General features: G+C 44.6%; 1 protein-coding gene across 1 annotated transcript in view; it reads right to left on the reverse strand.

Moving 5' to 3' along the window:
* Positions 1-15659, reverse strand: part of LOC126237422 (hemocyanin-like) — a 211524-nt gene that overhangs the window by 29231 nt on the left and 166634 nt on the right. Inside the window, exons 4-6 of the mRNA XM_049947531.1 lie at positions 12982-13187; positions 8742-8961; positions 4124-4135 (exon numbers count right to left, since the gene is read on the reverse strand). Coding sequence (XP_049803488.1) covers positions 4124-4135; positions 8742-8961; positions 12982-13187 — 438 coding nt within the window. The remainder of the gene's footprint in view (positions 1-4123; positions 4136-8741; positions 8962-12981; positions 13188-15659) is intronic.

Here is a 15659-nt window from a genome sequence, read left to right on the forward strand (position 1 = left end):
CATTCGGAGAAGAAAGCTGGTGATTAAAATTTGCTGAAAAGATCTCGCCGCAATGAAAAACGCCTCTACTTGAATGATTATGCCCCCAATTAGCACACCGTATCCGTGACACTCTCTCCCCTATTTGGTGAAAAAGTTAAACGAACTGCCCTTCTTTGAACTTCATTGGTTTTTCCGTCAATCGTATCTCAAGACAAGTGTAGCGTAGGCAGTGTCTGTAGTAGATTAATTGTATCTTCTAGAGTTTTGCCAATAAAACACTACTTTGTTTCACCTTCCTCAGAAAATTTTTTTATAGAATGGCGGCAATTCGAGTTATATTTGTGTGATGCACCGTGTAATCGAAATTTAAAGGATTTTTTTTTAGTACTCAAGTGCAGAATTTCGCATTTGGTATTGTTAGGGTCAACTGACTGAATTGAGTCATTTTGAAAATCGTTTTGATCTTCTGATGACTTTACTAGACAGTAAACGACAACATTTCAAGCAATGTAAGGCGGCTGCTCAGATTGCGTTCTTAATCGTTTGTATAGATTAGCAATAGCATAGGTTCTATAAAACTTCCTTGAGGAACCTTAGATATCAGTTCTGATTCGCTAAAAGACCTTCTGTCAGTTACTGCGAACTGTGACCTTTCTGACAGAAAATCATGGATCCTGTTAGACAACTGAGACTCCATAGATAGACAATTTGATTAGAAACTCCTTCTGAGACACTGTGTCAAACGCCTTCTGGAAATCAAGAAATGTAGAATCAACGTACAATCCACTGTCGATAGCACTCATTACCTCGTGTATATTAAGAGCTAGTTGTCTTTAATAAGAAAGATATTTTCTGACTGTTTGCTGGTTATGTGTCGTTAGATCGTTTCCTTGCAGATATTTCATAATACTCGAAAACAATATATGTAGCAAAATCGTAGGGCAATTCGATAACTATTAGGAGTTCTTCAGTGCATCGAGTTCAGGACCTCGACAGCTATACATGCTTGGATAGTCCAACCCCAATGCAGTTCCCATCCGAAGAACGTAAAAATTAAGAACGAAATACAAAAAACGCATTTATAGGTGCGTCTATCTGTCTGTCTCTCTCTTTCTCCCTATCACTCACTCACAGACACACACACACACACACACACACACACACACACACACACACACAGCTTCACGCTCCTAGAAAGGAAGGAAGATTACGTACCGATGTCCCGTCTGAAATAAGGGTTAGGGACGTAGCACAGAGAAGAGGAAGTGCCTAAATCGACTAAGTAAAACCACACAGAACATAAATCTGGTGATTACAGTTGGGATTGGATCTCTGCCGTCCCGGTTCATGCCTCATTAACGTTTGCGCACGGTGTACCGAGAGAACCGTACATAAGCCTGATATTTCTCAGAGTGTGAAACACATTCTAAGTTGAACGAGTAATTGATAAACGAGAAACTGGACCCATGTGTCAAATTACTAACAATGATGTATACGCCGTCCAATAGAGCACATACTTCATTAAATTTGTTATGAACGCGCGACTTGTTTGTCTCAGTAACTTGTACCCAGAGGTAACCTCATAATGGGGAAAAAAGTGTGATCTTACACACAACGTAATAACCGAGCAATGCATTTGCAAACATCGCCTCAGGAGTTGCCTAGGAAATCAAGCTCTCTTTATTCACCATGAGCTCTGTGTACTTGTTGTATTGTACACATTAAAATCCATTATATTGATGACGCCACGTAATGAGCGTACGATGTACTGTTGTGTACCGAAATACATTTATTCCTGTTCTCATGTCATTTCACAGTTTCATTACGCATCAAAGCAGTGTTTTCAGATTCCACGTTAAATGAACGTGACAATTTAAAACCTTACGCTCATATAGGATTGCGTCAATTCGTTATGAGTCATGGCCTCCTAAAGCTTATCGGAAAGCGAAAAGCATTCAGCTGCGATGAAACAATCGCGCAGATGGACGTTTCTGCTTTACAATTTTTCAGCGTTTGGAGGTGATAAATTATTTCGCCAGGCCAACAGCACTGATTGTATCACAGCGCTCGGAAAACTGCAACAGCCTTTCTCATGCAATCCTAATTACAGATTCCGAAATTTTCGTCGAGTAAGGAACACTAATTTGATTACATTTGCTTCGTATGGGTACTCCAGTCACTATAACTGCTTCAATAAAGCAGTATTAGTACCTTCGTATTAACCCTCGTTCATTAATATAAATAGAAAGCTACTATAATTATGAATGTTTTACAGTCGATATCTTTGATAAAGGTTTGGTAAATAACACAAATTACTTAGCTGCTCTGGCTCCAACTTTCTGATTGCAAATTTGGATTACTGTGATTTTGATAGAGACCTCGGAAGGCCTGTGGATGGTTGCGAAATAACGTAGCTCGTTTGCCAAGCATTTTTCTCAACACCTTCTTAAGTTTTGAATGAACACTATAATTAAGTTTCAATTATTTACTAAATATTTTTCTGTGTCACTGTACTGCAACATTATTTTTATACTTGCTTGCATGAGCCGATGAATTTTAGCTCTTGAAAATGTACAACAGTGTTTGACTTCTCAGGCAACACTTGTCTCCTTGCAGTCTCAAACAGAACTAACGTCAGTGACACCAGCTCTTGAAAATGTTCTAAGACGTAATTTGACGGCTTACTAAGTGGGACCTACGATCAATAAACCATTTTTCTGGTGCTTAATGTGAAATTTATGGCAAAAGTCAACACTTAAATTAGCGTTTGATATGGCAGTAGGAGGGTCGGTCTCACGTCTTCCACAAATACTCATCTAATTGCGAAGCACGAATTATTAAGTTCAGAAACATTCTAATGTTGAACAGTATCTTGTAATTTTATACAGGGTGATTTTTCCACCGTGTACAAACTCTAGGGATTGTTCGATGAGAGGATACGGAACAAAGAAGGTCTAATGAACTTACATTCGGAAATACATGGTTTCCATGCTAGAGACCATTTATTCAATCATACATTGTTACAGAGACTGCAGTCTAATAAGCGCTGTACGATGCAGCCGCAGTTACATTATGTATTGAAAATGGTTTCCAAGTGCCTCAACGTATGTGTGTACGCTCCTTAGCATGTTCTGTCTCACACGTTCACATTGACCAGGATGCATCGGAACAGTGTCAAAGGCAACATAAATACGTTGCTCCAGTGTTTCCACATCTGGAATGGTTTCTGCATGCATGATACTTTTGAGATGGCCCCATAACTAGGAATCGCACGGGTTGAGATGTGTTGCAGCCATCTAACATTTCGAATCATCAACGGCACTTTCTCCAGCAGGGAAGGCAAAGCCACCCGCAAGAAACGCCGATAGTTCCGGCCTGTTAGGCGACGTGAAAGGAAGACTGGTCCCAAAATACCGCCGCCAATTACCCCAGACCACGCATTCCAGCTGCACCGATGCTGGTGATTCGCTGTCACCATATCACGGGGGTTCTGCATACCATCCCACACATGACTGTCATGGAAGCTGAAGACACCACTTCGCGTAAAGGTGGCCTCATCTGTGAATAGGATGGATGACACAGATCCGGGAACCATGGTCGTTGGTGAAGAAAGCAGTGACAAAACTGCTCCCGAAGTGAAAAGTCTGTAGCTAGTAAACCCTGCACACGCTGTAAGTGATAATTGTAGTAACGATTGGTTCAAAATGGCTCTGAGCGCTATGGGACTTAACTTCTAGGGTCATCAGTCCCCTAGAACTTAGAACTACTTAAACCTAACTAACATAAGGACATCACACACATCCATGCCCAAGGCATGATTCGAACCTGCGACCGTAGCGGTCGCGCGGTTCCAGACTGTAGCGCCTAGAACCGCTCTGCCACCCCGGCCGGCAGTAACGATTGTCTTGGAAAATATTCCACACGGTCATCTGGCTTACTCTGCACTGGCGGGCCAACTTCCTGGTACTGATACGGCGGTCGTCTTCCACAGTGTTAATCACATTTTCCTCCAAGTCTGGTGTCCGAGCATTTCGGGTGTGTCCTTCATGACTTCCTGCTTCGTGAACGTCCTGTCTCAGACAAAGGGCGAAACACTATCGCAGACATTGAATCCTCTGGTTGTTGTCGGCAGGGATAGAACTCGCGATACAACCTTGCTTCCTACCGCCAGTTGTCATTTGCCTTTTCGTAAGTAAACGCTCTGTTGGCAGGCTCTGGATTCGAATACGGACCCGTTGTGTACAACGCTGTATCACATCCACTGCAAAGCGAGTCAGCAAGAGAAGTGAATCGGACACAACATTACCAATTACTATGGCAGGAGAGGGCGCTACGGCATGACGTGTGTGGAACAATACCACCCTCTAGGAGGTAACCATGCATACTGTGACTGTGACTGCGTGGTACAGAGCGTATTAGACCGCAGTCTCTGAAACAAAGTATGATTGAATTAATGTTCTCTAGCATCGAAACCATGCATTTCCGGATGTAAGTTCCTTAGACCAATTTTGTTCCGTATTCTTTCGCCGATCAGTCTCTTGAGTTCGTACATGGTGGAAAAAATCACACTGTATGCGAACTTTCAAATTCTGCATTTGTTCGGTCGTATTGCCGTCTGTTGCTTTATATTTATTGAACGTATTTTAATTCCGTCTTTGCAACTACTATGGTGACAAAAATATGCATTTTTTGTAGTTCCAAGAACGGAATTAAAATATGTTCAATAAATATTTACTTTTACGTCCTCAGATCGTAAAAATAAAGAGTTTAAGAGATAAATATTTTCCATAAATGTAGAGAATAATGAAAACAAAGAAATCTGATGTAGCATCAGTTTTATCTATTTTCTGCTGTCACAACTGATGTCTCAGACGCTCTCATCTGTTATATTCATTAACTTACGATCGTGGAATGTAAAAATTCATATCCATACTTTAACTTCAACGTCCATATACCGTTTAAGTCAGTGTCTCGAATAAATTACTTTGTGTGAACCAATTCCAGTCAGAGTCAAAACGGTCAACACTTAATACCCATGTATCAAAGTTCTCTGCGAGTTTGGCAGGGATGAGAAACATGCCACGAAATGCTTCTTGAGAAAACAGATAGAAAACGGAACAGAAAATCATAGGCTCTCCTTGGTTGTAGACTGAAATTTTACGGTAAAAATTGCGAAGAGAAGAAAAATGGATTCCTCATTTTTTAAGTGCTTATTCTCAGCAGGGGGCAGCATCGATTAGGAAGGTGGTATCTGTCTTCGTAAGCTTCATTATGTATTCACTCAGTTAGCTTTATTTTTGATCACTAAGTATAAAGTGAAATTAACAACAACGCACGAGGAATAAACGTGTGTTAATTTTTCTCTTTAACCGCACCCTTCTCATTGATCGTTTCAAACCTAGGATCCGACTGAGTCTAGAAGACACGTTTACAAGACAGGAAACTCAGTGTGTTCACTATCAGCATCTCTTAATATGAAATCCTCTGCATACTGACAGAAATATTAATCTGTTCCATCAGTGAAGTTGGGGATGTAATAAGTGCAAAGTTTGAGATCTTTCAGAAGTATTGCTCGGGAATCACAGTGGGAGCGCAACATGGCGCCGTTATGTTCTGGGCTCTTCGATTTTCTTCATACTTATGGAACTACACTCCTGGAAATTGAAATAAGAACACCGTGAATTCATTGTCCCAGGAAGGGGAAACTTTATTGACACATTCCTGGGGTCAGATACATCACATGATGACACTGACAGAACCACAGGCACATAGACACAGGCAACAGAGCATGCACAATGTCGGCACTAGTACAGTGTATATCCACCTTTCGCAGCAATGCAGGCAGCTATTCTCCCATGGAGACGATCGTAGAGATGCTGGATGTAGTCCTGTGGAACGGCTTGCCATGCCATTTCCACCTGGCGCCTCAGTTGGACCAGCGTTCGTGCCGGACGTGCAGACCGCGTGAGACGACGCTTCATCCAGTCCCAAACATGCTCAATGGGGGACAGATCCGGAGATCTTGCTGGCCAGGTTAGTTGACTTACACCTTCTAGAGCACGTTGGGTGGCACGGGATACATGCGGACGTGCATTGTCCTGTTGGAACAGCAAGTTCCCTTGCCGGTCTAGGAATGGTAGAACGATGGGTTCGATGACGGTTTGGATGTACCGTGCACTATTCAGTGTCCCCTCGACGATCACCAGTGGTGTACGGCCAGTGTAGGAGATCGCTCCCCACACCATGATGCCGGGTGTTGGCCCTGTGTGCCTCGGTCGTATGCAGTCCTGATTGTGGCGCTCACCTGCACGGCGCCAAACACGCATACGACCATCATTGGCACCAAGGCAGAAGCGACTTTCATCGCTGAAGACGACACGTCTCCATTCGTCCCTCCATTCACGCCTGTCGCGACACCACTGGAGGCGGGCTGCACGATGTTGGGGTGTGAGCGGAAGACGGCCTAACGGTGTGCGGGACCGTAGCCCAGCTTCATGGAGACGGTTGCGAATGGTCCTCGCCGATACCCCAGGAGCAACAGTGTCCCTAATTTGCTGGGAAGTGGCGGTGCGGTCCCCTACGGCACTGCGTAGGATCCTACGGTCTTGGCGTGCATCCGTGCGTCGCTGCGGTCCGGTCCCAGGTCGACGGGCACGTGCACCTTCCACCGACCACTGGCGACAACATCTATGTACTGTGGAGACCTCACGTCCCACGTGTTGAGCAATTCGGCGGTACGTCCACCCGGCCTCCCGCATGCCCACTATACGCCCTCGCTCAAAGTCCGTCAACTGCACATACGGTTCACGTCCACGCTGTCGCGGCATGCTACCAGTGTTAAAGACTGCGATGGAGCTCCGTATGTCACGGCAAACTGGCTGACACTGACGGCGGCGGTGCACAAATGCTGCGCAGCTAGCGCCATTCGACGGCCAACACCGCGGTTCCTGGTGTGTCCGCTGTGCCGTGCGTGTGATCATTGCTTGTACAGCCCTCTCGCAGTGTCCGGAGCAAGTATGGTGGGTCTGACACACCGGTGTCAATATGTTCTTTTTTCCATTTCCAGGAGTGTAGAAGGTCAGTGCACGGCTATCAATTTTTAAAGCAGTATGTTACAGTTCTCGTTTGAAGATACGGAGGTTTCCTAGCGTTGTTATGCATAGAACTTTTGTAACTTATTAACGTAGTCGCTGTTGGCTGTCTAGCGCGATGTTAGTTCACTGCTGGAGTCGGATCTCGCTACTTGCCAACTCCTTTTTGCTTTTATTTAACTTCTAATTAACAAATATTGATCAAACTGTTTTAAAAGAAATACATCATTTTATTTTTGACTAACAACCGCATGAAGAGAAATTAGAATTTAATGCATAAATGTGAAATTTCTTAGTGTTAAATGAAAAAATTATGTACATCAGTAATATGATTTGTATACTACAGCAACCCGGTTGCAACAAGGTTTAACTTGACCTGCTTTCGACACCGACTATGGGTGTCTTCATCAGCAAAACCAAAAATAGTTATATCTAAAAACAGATTTACGAGCAAAATGCTCTCGTCATATAAAATAACTTCTTTAATTCATATTTAAAACCATATAAAAATTACAGTTATTGGAACTGACGTAACAATGGGACTTGCCAGTAAAAATTATAGCTACATCTGTAGCACGCTGTATGCCGATGTACTGAACTGCCACAAAATGATTTTAAGAAGTTATTTTATATGCCGAGAGCAGTTTGCTTGTAAATCTTTTTTCATCTGTCACTACATGTAATTGATTTTGTTTTTTCTGATGAAGACACCCGTAGTCGGTGTCGAAACCAGGTCAGTTACATCTTCTTGCAACTGGTTAGCTGTATTCTACAAATCACGTTCTTGTACGCCTGCTGGCTCACAGCCATGTCTAAAATTGTGCATTAATAGTACTGTTGACTGGCTATAAATGAAGGAGTTTTTATTTTATGGTTGATTTGAACCAAATTTTAGTTTGTTGCGAATACTCGTATTTTCATGCAATCAGTAATTTAAACTAATAAGATATTAGTTTCAAAATAATTAATTCTATATTTTTGTTTAACATTTTGCCCAACGGCCTTGCCACGTTCTCGTCCGACCAACGAAGTTAAGCAACGTTGGGCTCGGTTAGTCCTTGGATGGGTGACAGTCCGGGGAAAACGAGATGCAGTGGGCTGACGGAAATGCAAGTGGCCGAAGCGGCGTCCAATTCAAAGACTTGCTCCAGGCTGGTGTGCCACACGGAATTATTATTATTAATATTTTTATACAAGAATAAATACACAATTAAAAAAAAGGGATTAAAAAAGGTCGCTTCTAGTGAGATTCGAAACAGCGACTTCGCGATTACTAGACTAATTTATGTTATAAATGATGACTAACTGACAACCTCAGCTGCCGACAGGTGTTGTTAATGTACCTCGATGTGGACAGCTGAAAATATGTGCCCCAACCGTGGCTGTCCACATCGAGGTACATCAACAACACCAGTCGGCAGCTGAGGTTGTCAGTTAGTCATCATTTATTCCAGGGAAAATCTGCACGGTCATCAACAGTAACTGTTCTTTCCAGAACAAGTTACTGTCTTCGTATATTATTTATGTTATACACTTGTCTGAAGGAGACTATGTCACCTTACGAATATAGTGCACTGAACAGAGCTCGAAGACTTCTAAAGACGATCCTCTTTTACATCACAGCATACACTCTACAGCGTGTTCCGTGTCAGTTCTTACCGTTCTGACGAATCCGGCAGCGATGGCGTCCCGGATGCGGTCCTCGTAGGCCTGCATGCTGGAGATGCGCAGCCAGGGCAGGTCGCGGAAGCTGACGCGGTCGGGCCGCATGGGGAACTCCTGGCCGTTCTCGTACATGGCGCCCGGCGCGAAGCCCTCCTCGATCTGCTCGTACCAGCCCAGCGGCCGCACCGGCGGCAGGTCATTGGACAGCCGCTCGGCATCGAATCTGCACCACAAACAGTTCTCTCTTTCGCTTTGACTCACGGCGAGTTTCTGCAGGGCCGCTTTTTTCCATGTCCGGTGACACAGCCACAAGTTTATTGAATGTCAGGTCCGTTTTCCCCCGTGGCTGATACACGATCATATGATCAGCTGAGCTTGGTGATATGTCGTTTGCAAGTTTCGAATCATCCTGTGTAGAGCAATCGATCTATCTATCTATCGCTTGAGCCTTGTCCCGCAGGTACGCAGGGTCAGCCATCTTTAATCCAATTTGGCATGTTAATGTTTAAGGGGTGGCCGGATGCCCTTCCTGCCGCCACCCCGTACCCCCCGCCGCCACCCCGTACCCCCCAGGACGTAATTAGTGTACCCCAACTGTCTGCGTCGAGTGTAATCCATGGAACAGTGCGAATGTGTTCAGATGTCTGCGAGCCGTGTAACTGAGGCGGAACAAGGGGACCAGCCCGGTATTCACCTAGTGGGATGTGGAAAACCGCCTAAAAACCACATCCAGGCTGACCGGCACATCGGCCCTGGTCGTTAATCCGCCGGGCGGATTCTGTCCGGGGCCGGCGCGCCTACCCGAGTCCAGGAAGCAGCGCTTTAGCGCTCTCCGCTACGCTGACGGGTAGCCTGTATAGAGCAATGTTCTGTGCAATGTGTTACAGGGTGTGTAACAGAAGTGTCGCATATTTCTATAGGATGCAGTATGCGTCAAAACTAAAAGAGAATTCCTATAAGCCAGCCGGAGTGGTCGAGCGGTTCTAGGCGCTACAGCCTGGAATTGCGCGACCGCTACGGCCGCAGGTTCGAATCCTGCCTCGGGCATGGATGTGTGTGGTGTCCTTAGGTTAGTTATGTTTTAGTAGTTCTAAGTTCTAGGGGACTGATGACCTCAGAAGTTAAGTCCCATAGTGCTCAGAGCCACTTGAACCAATTCCTATAATGATATCTCCAGAAACTAATATTTGCTGAGATATGGCCCAAACTGTCCTCTAATACAAATCTGTCTGTTATGTGGGAGTAGACACTATAGGCAGTGCTGGATGTGTTTACTACCTATCCTGACACATCCTTCAGCTCTTTTCACAGTGAACTACGCACTGCTTTCAAATACACCTAACTCCACTGGGATTGCCTCACGTGCATTGGTCATACACTCCTGCAACTTCAGCCCCCTTGTCAATGGTTTTGGACGTATACCAACGCCTTTAAATGTCACCGTAGCCGGAAATCTAACGGATTCACGTCCGGTGAACGGGAAAACGATGCTACTGGACCTCGTAGGCCAATCCGTCACCCATGAAACTGTAAGTAGGCTGTTTAGGTTTTTTTATTGGTAACGCCACCTCTGTATTAAAATCACTGGCTGTGCTGTGTGCAGTCTGTGGCTACTTTGCATTGTTGTAATACTCGCCATTGTAGTGTTAGGCAGCTGGCTGTGAACAGCGCGTAGCGTTGCGCAGTTGGAGGTGAGCCGCCAGCAGTGGTGGATATGGGGAGAGAGAAGGCGGAGTTTTGTAATTTGTCATGAACTGCTATATCTATTATGACTATTAAGGTAAATACATTGTTTGTTCTCTATTAAAATCTTTCATTTGCTAACTAAGCCTATCAGTAGTTAGTGCCTTCCGTAGTCTGAATCTTTTATTTAGCTGGCAGTAGTGGCGCTCGCTGTATTGCAGTAGTTCCAGTAACGAAGATTTTTGTGAGGTAAGCGATTTGTGAAACGTATAGGTTAATCTTAGTCAGGGCCATTCTTTTGTAGAGATTTTTGAAAGTCAGATTGCGTTGCGCTAAAAAAATATTGTGTGTCAGTTTAAGCACAGTCTTGTATAATTCTTCAAAAAGGGGACGTTTCAAAACGCGTTCAGGTACTATCACACGAACCGTAGAAAATGGGGTGGTGTTTCACCATGGATTAAATCGCAGTCGCTGACTTTCCGCAAAGGTAACGTTCTCCAACGGCGTGGTGATTCATCGCTTAGAAATCAGTGATACATAGCACCTGATAATCTTTTTGTTGAAGTTTATGGCCCCATTAGTCCGTCATCGACAATTCCTGTCGCCCACAGCTCGTGGTCTAGTCGTGCCGGCACGGTAGCTCAGCGTGTTCGGTGAGACGGTTAGCTGCCCTCTGTAATAAAAGCTGAGGGAAGGGACCAGCGATGAACTTGAACAGGTGTCACGGGAGATCCTCCCCCAACAAATGCAACCCCTCAGCATTTCGGTCCCATAGGAACTTACTCCCAAATGCAACGAATAATAACGAACAAAATATAACAATGAAAAAAAAGTTTAGCGTTGTTGACCCTGGACCACGGGGCCCCTGGTTCGATTCCCAGCCGCGTCGGGGATTTTCTCCGCCCGGGCACTAGATGTTTCTGTTGTCCTCATTATTTCATCATCATTCAGCAATTGGCGAGACTGGAATGTGGACACGTTGGGGATTTGTACGGGCGCTGACAATCACATCCCGCAAAGCAAAATTCATCATCATAATTTCTACCCTTACATACATACTCAATCAATCCTGATGTCTTACGTGCATCACGCCTCGAGGATTTGCACCTGTCCACGCATGCGTATTGCGGTAATTTACTCTTGCATCTTTTGTGCCTTTTGCATCATCTGTAATTAAAATAAAAACGCTGAATTGCGGATCTGCATCGGCCCACATATCTATAGGAACTGGTTTTCGGACAGATCATCACCGTAAATTTTCTTCTAGTTTTGACATTTTTTTAAAAAAACAAAAACATGAATATTTAAACAACGCCATCATTTTTGTACCCGCAGGGGGTGACGAGATAAAATTAGGACGGTAGGAGAAACACTTCAAAATGGTACACATCTGAAAACAGCTGAGCTTGCGATAAAAACGAGAATGATTGTATAACAGCCAAGATGGCTAAGCCACCTGCCGCTACTCTGAAAGGGAAATTAGTGATCCGTTTTGATCCTCTAGCTAGAGTTTCATGACTTCAGAGATGGCTCAGTTTTAACGTAAGACGCAACAGCGTCCAATTTTAATTTGTCAAGATGAAACAGGGTACTTATTCCATAATAAACGTATTCACCATTAGACTGTGTGAATTTTATAAACACAAATTAATGTGCTGATTTCTTCCACTGATATTATAACGCACACTAACGACATTGCAAATGATCCTCTGAATGATCCTCGCTTTAGGGTAGGGGTGGGGGAGGTATGACAGACCGCACTGGAAATACAAGCACTACCTTCAGATCTAACGATATGAGGTATTCTCTTGTTTTATTCTACATCTGTTAAGTACGTGACTCGATACAGAGAGTCATGGTTAACCAAATTATATATGAAAACGATGTGACTAGGCTGAACTAGGTGGGTGAGATGTCAAGTAGATAAAATATCATCATTTTCTAGAAACCATTCAATAAAACAGTTTATGATGAGAATGGCCCCTTGGCATACGCCTGTGTTTGTGCATTAGGTTACTTTGTAAATTTTCGCTTTGTCGTAAAGAAAATTCGCGTACAACTGAAAAACACAGGGTGTATTCCAATAACGAACCTGTGAATCTCGCAGGTGTGAGCAACCTGCTGTCTGATCAAAGAGAGACTTGCTGTTGATGTTTCGTCCCAGATTGCTTTGATCACCTGGGAACTTGAAACTGTCTGTAAATATCATGGACTGATAATATCCTCAGAGTAAATAATTACAAATCCAGTACTAGAAAATGTGACATGTTGCTTCGTACGAAACGTCAGCACACCAAACCTACTTTGACATATCCTGCGAAGCCTAGAATTTAATAAATTGTGTATATGCGACTAGGGTCAGACGTGTTCGAACTTTTATTCGTAGCTCAGTCGGGTAGACAAGCGAACTTTAAGAGCAAGAAAACTACTGCCGAGTATTGGAAACATGTTTCTCATATATGAGTGCCAAGTTGATGTGCTACACGGACTGACGCCGTCACTGTAAACGTGGTAACGGTAGGCAGCCTTGCTTTATAACTGCATGTTCTCAAACACATACCTGGCGGTCATTTGGTGGTGCATGTAGAAGAAGAGTTCTCCCTTGCGGTCCTTGGGTTGGTCGTAGGTTGGCTTCCACCAGAACGGGAAGTCCATGTGCCAGTGCTGATGGTGCGAGTTCATGCCCAAGTCCTCGCCGAAGTACGCTACCCTCTGTTCCGGGTTGTTCACCGAGCCAGTAAATTTCATAGGGATGATAGTTGGTTTCTGCAGACAATAATTAACATTTGGTGTACGACATGTAACGCAAAAATTGTAACGTATAGATTAATGTAGGTATTGACGAGGGGAAGTCAGAAAGTAAAGGGACTTTCGCAATTTCTCGCCTTGGGTGTTGGTAACACTGCCAGTATCCAGGGCTGAAGTATTTTCATCTGCAACAATTCTATTTAACGTGTCACTCTTATTCCCACGTTAGTCGTAGTATTGTAGGAGACCGTGAAACATGACAGCACCAGAGTCCATCTGCACCAAGGAGGGCAGTGATTCGCTGTTCGTTTCTAGAAGGTGTTAAACCTGCCGATATTATTCGTAGAAAGCAAGCGCACTGTGATGCCAGATGTTTATCGCAGCTTAAAGAGTCAAGAAATACGTACCAGCCGATGTCCCCCAGGCCATAATGGACTGACAGAGACACAGAGAACTATTGTCACGTGTTGCGAACTAAACTGAAAATTGCATTCAGATCCAAACATTGAGTAATACTGCAGCAAGATAACACTCGGCCACAGTCTGCCAAGCGGACGACCGAAGCAATAAAAGAGTTAGGATTCGAACTGCTGGAACACCCGGCATACAGCCCAGACTTGGCTCCAAGCGATTTCCATATCTTATCTTCATTGAAGCAACGATTCAGGGTAAGAAGGAGTCATTGATGAGGTGCAAAACTGGTTACAGATGCAACCAAACAACTTTCTTCCCTCCGAAATCAAAAACCTGTGGAAAGTTGGGCAAAGAACATTGAAGAACAGAAGGGGGGGGGGGGTATTTATAAAAATAATGTATGCTTCGGTTTTCTATCATTAGAATAAACATTCCTTTTCTCAAAAGCCCCCTTTACTTTCTGACTTGCCCTCCTAAATTGACAATACAGTTGTCATATTCGAATATTAGTTATGGTTATCTTAGCAAGTTATATCCGATCTTTCAAGCAACAGTAGGTTAGGACGTGTCGTCCTCAGCGAGATGATAGAGGTAGACGAGTAGCTGAGTGTTGCAGGCCAGGGCGAAGGGAACGGCCTCGGATTTTTTTAAGGGGCCATTCCAGGACTAAGCGTAAGTGATATAGGAGAAGACAAAATATGATTTGCCTCTCTTCTCCAGAATGTGTTTCCAGAGGCTTGGGCCGGCCGGAGTGGCCGAGCGGTGTGGCCGTGCGGTTCTAGGCGCTTCAGTCTGGAACCGCGCGACCGCTACGGTCGCAGGTTCGAATCCTGCCTCGAGCATGGATGTGTGTGATGTCCTTAGGTTAGTTAGGTTTCAGTAGTTCTAAGTTCTAGGAGACTGATGACCTCAGAACTTAAGTCCCATAGTGTTCAGAGCCATTTGAACCAGAGGCTTGACAGGTTCTCATGGTGACGCTTTACCACACATTTCTGTCCTCTCACATTCGATCTAGTACCTCGAAATCTTGTGGATCTCTATCCAACAGTTGTAAAATATTTCGAGTGCTTCCAGTTCGTCTCTGTTTTTCTCAGGATCCATCATTCACTTCTTTGTAAGGTTGTGCACTACACACACACCATTACAAAAGCTGCGTTATCCAATTAATTGTTAGTGTTATTGAAGGGCGTTTTCTTCCAGTTATCGTTTTGATTTCGGCAGTATATGTAACCACTCTTCCTTGAAAGGTGAGCTTTTTTTCATTTCTCCCACTTGTACGAATGCGTCTTTGACATTCTGATATTACATAGGTCGTTATTCTACATCGTACAACTCCTCATCGGTTTTCCTTTTGTTTTATGTGTAGTTAGTGATAATTGTTGGGCTACGAGTGGTGTCCGCCACATTCAACACTTCTTCTAAGTCTTCTCTCTTTTCAGGAATGTTGTCTTCAAAGTTTAACTTTAATATACACTCCTGGAAATGGAAAAAAGAACATATTGAAACCGGTGTGTCAGACTCACCATACTTGCTCCGGACACTGCGAGAGGGCTGTACAAGCAATGATCACACGCACGGCACAGCGGACACACCAGGAACCGCGGTGTTGGCCGTCGAATGGCGCTAGCTGCGCAGCATTTGTGCACAGCCGCCGTCAGTTTCAGCCAGTTTGCCGTGGCATACGGAGCTCCATCGCAGTCTTTAACACTGGTAGCATGCCGCGACAGCGTGGACGTGAACCGTATGTGCAGTTGACGGACTTTGAGCGAGGGCGTATAGTGGGCATGCGGGAGGCCGGGAGGACGTACCGCCGAATTGCTCAACACGTGGGGCGTGAGGTCTCCACAGTACATCGATGTTGTCGCCAGTGGTCGTCGGAAGGTGCACGTGCCCGTCGACCTGGGACCGGACCGCAGCGACGCACGGATGCACGCCAAGACCGTAGGATCCTACGCAGTGCCGTAGGGGACCGCACCGCCACTTCCCAGCAAATTAGGGACACTGTTGCTCCTGGGGTATCGGCGAGGACCATTCGCAACCGTCTCCATGAAGCTGGGCTACGGTCCCGCACACCGT

Source organism: Schistocerca nitens, chromosome 2, assembly GCF_023898315.1.
Source record: "Schistocerca nitens isolate TAMUIC-IGC-003100 chromosome 2, iqSchNite1.1, whole genome shotgun sequence".
In the NCBI taxonomy this organism is placed as follows: Eukaryota; Metazoa; Arthropoda; class Insecta; order Orthoptera; family Acrididae; genus Schistocerca; species Schistocerca nitens.